The 6,000-nt window shown below is 40.9% G+C and overlaps 1 protein-coding gene across 1 annotated transcript in view; it reads left to right on the forward strand.

Annotated features, from left to right (window-relative positions):
• LOC133344936 (thrombospondin type-1 domain-containing protein 7B-like) overlaps positions 1-5,768 on the forward strand; it is a 381,310-nt gene extending 375,542 nt beyond the window's left edge. The window contains 2 exon segments of the mRNA XM_061555265.1: positions 882-969; positions 1,551-5,768. Coding sequence (XP_061411249.1) covers positions 882-969; positions 1,551-1,632 — 170 coding nt within the window. The 3' untranslated portion in view covers positions 1,633-5,768.
• Positions 5,769-6,000: the final 232 nt, after the last annotated feature.

The raw sequence follows: 6,000 nt of genomic DNA on the forward strand, positions 1-6,000 counted from the left end.
GTCATCCACGCAGGCTCTCGTTCCTCTCTCTCCCAACGACGACGACCCAGAGCTCACGCACACTCCTGCTTATATATCCCTACTCATTCTGAGTCCCCACGTGCTCCCACTTAGGCTGCCGTCTATCATCACCCCCATCTCCCGTCTCCACAGGGCCAACCCCATGTTCCCACGTCCACACCTGTTTGCCCCCAATTGCCCCCAATTGCTCCCACTCACAGAGAGTCTTACGCAAGGTTGCATCATGCATGCCCTTGCACGACCTTTCCACAAACTCACACTTTCCCGCTCTCGCCCCTCGCGGTACTCCTCTACTCATAAAGGCATCATGTTCTGTTACTGTGTGTCAGACCTGGGATATACCATGCCGTGGTTAATTATTCTGTATAGTAACTGACATCGTTTTGGAAATTTCTCATTTCAATTCAGTAGCCTCAATTTAAATTACACTGTGAGTCATAATTGCTTTATCCATGGAGAATAGATGAAATGTTAATACAAGGGTACAGTCATTAATTTCATTTAATTAATAGCGATGGGGGGCGCTATGGTGCAGTGGATATTCACAGTACTATGAACCCGGTGACCGGAGTTTGATTCTCGGCCACAGCCAACGTCAGTAGCGAGTGATACTAAAACCGGTCCTAGGCCCCTCTTCATCAATGCACTTTAACCAGTGTGGTGATGTATGAACAAGTGTGGCGATGTATGATCACACAACCAACATGACATGAGGATGTCTGTGAATTTGCAAATGGTTGGAAGCAATTGTTATTTTTTATTCAATCAATATATCACAATAGCTAAAGCTACATTCCATGAGAAATTAGGATCTAGATTTTAAGTTAGGCATGCTTGTGTGCCACAACATGTGACCTCAGATGGCAAGCTGCGGGGATGGGTATACGGAGTGGCGGTGGCTTCTCTCCTCATCATCGGGTTCCTCTTCTTCGCAGCTTACCTCTTTTGGTAAGGTTACCTGCGCTGCTCACACGTTTTATTTGTACACTAAATACTCAACCATCATCATCGGTGTTCAAAATATCTTGATGAATGTTACCTTATCTTTGATGAAAATTGGCTTTGATTTATGTATTAGGAGTTAAATGTATAATTTAGCGAATACTTCTACACGTGACTTTCACACAGTTAGAGCACCAAGAGTTAAATGATAAGAGCATTCAATCAGTTAATTACGAAGAAAAATGTGACGTCTTTGTAATGAGAAACTAGCAGAATAATCCAGTAATTTCCTACATTTGCATATATAGTAAGGATAGTGACATAAAACTATATTGGCTTTGATTTTTTTAAAGATAAAAGATCATATTTTGGAAAAATGCAATCTCCAACTCACTAGGAAATTAGAAAGAAAACGGTTTGTAATTGTAACTGTGTTTTTTGTGGAATAAGGATAATCACCATAAACCTACAACTTTCATTCTCAGATTGGCAATAATTATGATTCTGCCTGTGTACATATCTTTAAATGTTGTTTGAGAGCAAAAGTTGAGTGACCGGGACAGCACCATTAAGTTTGTTGTTTTCAGGAGGAGATCAAAGAGACCCAGGCGGCGAGCGCCCAAGAGGAAGCCCCTGCCACTGCCCTTTGATGGCGATGCTGACCTGTAGCCGGTGAGCAACGCTGGAGTTTGCGGCGCTCCACTGCAACACACAGCTCAACGATCCGGCCCATGTATCCAGGGACAATGCTCCACTTTGTGACTCACCCTGTGGTCTTGACAATGTCCCCCGAGAGCAGCGGGAGGTGGAGCAAAGAATATGAGGAGGAATGCTGCTTCTTTTTCTCTCCCTTTTTCAAGAAAACAGTGACGCCGTCGGAGAACTGAGTGGCAGAAGAACACTACCAAGGACACGCCGTCCCTGAGCAATGTACTGTGCTCACTGTTGTATTTCCCTCCCTAAAGTATTTCATAATGAGGCTTGCATGTACAGAAACGATCTATTTTGAAGTGCTGATTGAAATCCATATGTATTTTTATTTACATGTATTATTTAGCAGGTCCCTGTGTAGTTGTTTCCCCACTTCAGTGAATGGCTGCTGTGGGCGCCAGTTTGCCATCCCGTATACTCTGAGCACTCATTTATCAAGCACCAGTAACAGAAGACGAATTGCATTTTCAGTTTCATAATGATGCCAGCGGACTGAAGCAAAATTAAATTTTAAGTGAAAAAAATCGTTATTTTATACTTGAATGGATATTATCTGCTGGAAGACTATTCTAGAGTCATGTGTTGGTCATGGAGTCGGCCGCATCTGTCACGTTATTGGAGTCGCCAGGACGATTATGGTCACTGCATGACTGCTGAAAGGGATGGGGAAAGAATAACATAAAACGATATGAACACACGTAAATAAACATGTAAAAATGTTTAAGATGCATTAAAACCTTGGATTGCGAGCATAATTCGTTCCGGAAACGTGTTTGTAATCCAAAGCACTCGTATATCAAAGCACTCTTATATCAGTTGTGATCACGTGACGCTCGGCAGACAAAGCGTATACGTACTACTCGTATTGCAAGACCTCGCTCATTTATCAAATTAAGATTTATTTTAAAAAAGTTGCTCGTCTTGCAAACACTCGCAGACCAAGTTACTTGCAATCCAAGGTTTTACTGTATAGAGAAAAAACGTGTGACCATCGAATTGCGAGTGCTTGGGTTAGAGGTTCTCGATTTTTCGAGAATTGCTGTAACTTTTTACATACGATGAAACACACTTTTTTGTATTTTCCTTAAATTCAAGCGTAGTGTTTGTGTTCCGCCCATCTGTTTGCTGGATGGCACATGATCACACATCGACAACACTCAGAGTTCAAGAACTGGCGTTCATCAATCGCCACCAACATCCCCCAACAAACCCTGCAACTGCAGCCTCACACATCCTGAAAATTCTTACTCAGATTTCAATTGTGTGGTTTTTACTCTTTTTGTGAAACAATCAAAAAATATTCAGTTATATGCAGGGTCTGCTAAATTATTGTAGTCGCCGATGTGCAGTATGTTTAGTGCGCAGAGTAGAAAAAAGGGACCAATGAATGGTTGCGTGGCTCAGCAGGTGCCTGGGTCGTACTGATAGATCGAACAGTTGAAACCTTTATTAACTGCTGACCAACATAGGGGAATGCGGTTCCATTCTGGCTCGGGGAAGAAGACCCAATGCAGCAAGAAACAATCGAAACAGAGGTCTATATTGCTCTGTGTTAAAACAAGGGTTTTGCACAGAATAACCGTTTAAAATAGATATGTTTTAAATGCACACACTTTAAATTCTGGGATTACTTTAACTATGAAAGTAGCCAGCTTTATAATTCTAAAACTGTATTTTTGTGAAATCTGTTTATTGTTATTGGCCGGCACAAGTTTGAAAACAAGGAGTGAAAAACAGGTGGCCACCATAAGAATGGCACAGCTGCAAGGTTGTGCTGTGTATGAAAATATTTGATACATTACGCATAATGGCACTGGACAAAACTTATCTGCAACACTTGCTCCAGTAGTACCATACACTGTGACCAATATTCATGGACCAGCGGTATCACGGTGTAACATGGCCCAAGGGGAAGCAGTGACATGACCCAGCTGTAGAGGCTTTGCCGCTTGAACAAAGCCCCCCCCCCCCCCCCGCCCACACTGCATCATGATTAAGAGTTGTTTGACCATACTTCACCATCTTGGTTGTGGGCTGAAGTGGGGGCAGTACCAGTTCAGATATCACTCACCACTGATGTTAGCCGTGGCCAGCAATCAAATTCTGGATGCTGGTTTTGTATCAGTGAGCTTGTAACTGTGCCACCGCTGCACATATAGTTTCAGTCATGGGAAAAAGGAAGCCGCGTCACATGTCCATCTATCACATGTCCATCCTCACAAGTCTTTAAATCTGAACTCCATTTGAGTAGGTGCCGAGTCAGGGTGAGTGCTGTACAAATTCACTCTTTTGAAGTGTTTCTTTTTCTGTCAAATAACTCTTTTACGTGATATTTCACTTGCTGACCTTGACTTTATGTCAAGAAACCTTTGTGAAAACACTGCCTGTTGAGGGAGAATAATCTTTATCAACCTTTGCAAACGTCTGCAAATCTGGCTCAAATGAAATTAAACCCCCACCTGTTACCGAGATACAGAAATAAAGGCCTTGCCCACCTGTCGTGTTGAAAATAGCTGTCGAAATACAATACATTAGATCAGGCGCTTTCCTCTATATCCTTTCAAGGATGCAATACACCACTCTGTATTTCCATTGTATGACAGAAATGGGTCGAGGCTAGGGATGTCACTCGGTTTAATTTAGTTTTCACTATGAACATATGCTTTTTAAATATATTTTTGTCAGAAAAAATTAAGATGTTCAGTGCCCCCACCCTAACAGTGACCTTTTTGTAAAAAAAATTGCCACACTTTAGCCATCACTTTTGCGAAAAATGTACTGTGCCAAAGTCGTAGTTATACTTGCTTCATCTACTTCAGAGAACGGTTGACATTCGCTGCAGGCATGCCACCCTCGGTCGATGTTGATTGCAATTGATGTCACGTTTCCACTCTCCAGCAGCCGTGTCCGTCCATATTAGCCCTCTGCAGTGAGTAGCTACCACGAACCTTCCCACTCATCACTCATTAACCAATGAGCAAAGATAGAGTGCATTGAGACAGCGTCAGTGACTCGTGTGTTATTGTTTATGCGTAAAAACAAGGTAACACAACAACGTACCAATTAAAAGTATTTTATTGATTTTTAGTTACAGCGATACAATTTGAGCTACCTTAATTTTAAACCATGTGCATTGGCACCAAAATTAAAGTGTGATTCTTTTTAAGCGTGCGTGTGAGAGTATGAGTGGAGGAGGCAGGTGTTTTCTCGGACATGTTCATTTATGAAAACAAAGGTGTGTTTGTTTGATCTGTATGCCTTCATGTGTGTGCATGTGGTGATGGATTTTTAATTTTCTGCACAGGATAGCTTTGACACTGATACAGCATCTTAAGACCTTGTGGTGTGCGAGATTAATTCAGGACTTGTATCCGCAGAGGTCATGGGCTCAAATCTAATTTATTGTTACTTTATTTTAAATTTTAAAAGACAAAAATAAAATATGAAAATAAAAAAATCAGAAAATCTTTCTGTGTGTGAATAATGTAACATACTATATATATATATATATAAGTTGTGTATGCTCGTTTTTGTATGTCTCTAACATGGTTTTCATATATTGCTGAACAGAATGAGAAAATATTTGACCAGGGGTTCTTAGAGTAAGCCTCTTGAGAAATATTTTAAAATAAAAATGTGTTTTTACTGCAGATGCTGAAGCAGCAATATTACACACACATTATAAATTGCTAAAGAGTATAAAACACTTTTCTTGAAATTGGAATATTTTTCTATTAAATCTTTGTCACATTTAATGATTTATTTTACAGCACACTAACGTAGATGTCCGAGACATTGTTGTACAGTCAACCATCTAGGATTTTAAACAATGTCGTAAGCTCAGTAAATATTAAATGTCAAAATAGAATAAAACATTTAAGTTGAGCTACATAACAGCTTGTAAATCATATGACCAATATGTAAAATCAATTGAGGTTTAATGACGTTTTATCCTGACAATTTACAAACTTTTAACGTAACATTTTCTCGATGTTTATGCCACATAAACATTAGCCCTTTTCCAAGTTTTTTTGTATATATTCAATGCCAAACTGCATATATAACCAAAATTAAATTAGATGTCATTCTCACACTATATCTCAATACTAGCTGTACTACCCGGCTTCGCCCGGGACTTGTATCTACCACGGCCGGCCGCCTTTGTCTCCCCAGTGGCGATGTTAATACGCTACAGCAGTTACTCGTTTGAGGCAGAGTCGACCTAGGGGAGGTTCAAATAATCGTCACCGGTGGTGGCCGTGAGCGGGAATGGAACTGGGTTCGCCGGGTTGGTAGCGCAGCGTAGCGTTAAGCACTACACCCACC

The sequence above is a fragment of the Lethenteron reissneri genome, chromosome 21, assembly GCF_015708825.2.
Source record: "Lethenteron reissneri isolate LAM-NWPU_2019-01 chromosome 21, ASM1570882v1, whole genome shotgun sequence".
NCBI lineage: Eukaryota > Metazoa > Chordata > Hyperoartia > Petromyzontiformes > Petromyzontidae > Lethenteron > Lethenteron reissneri.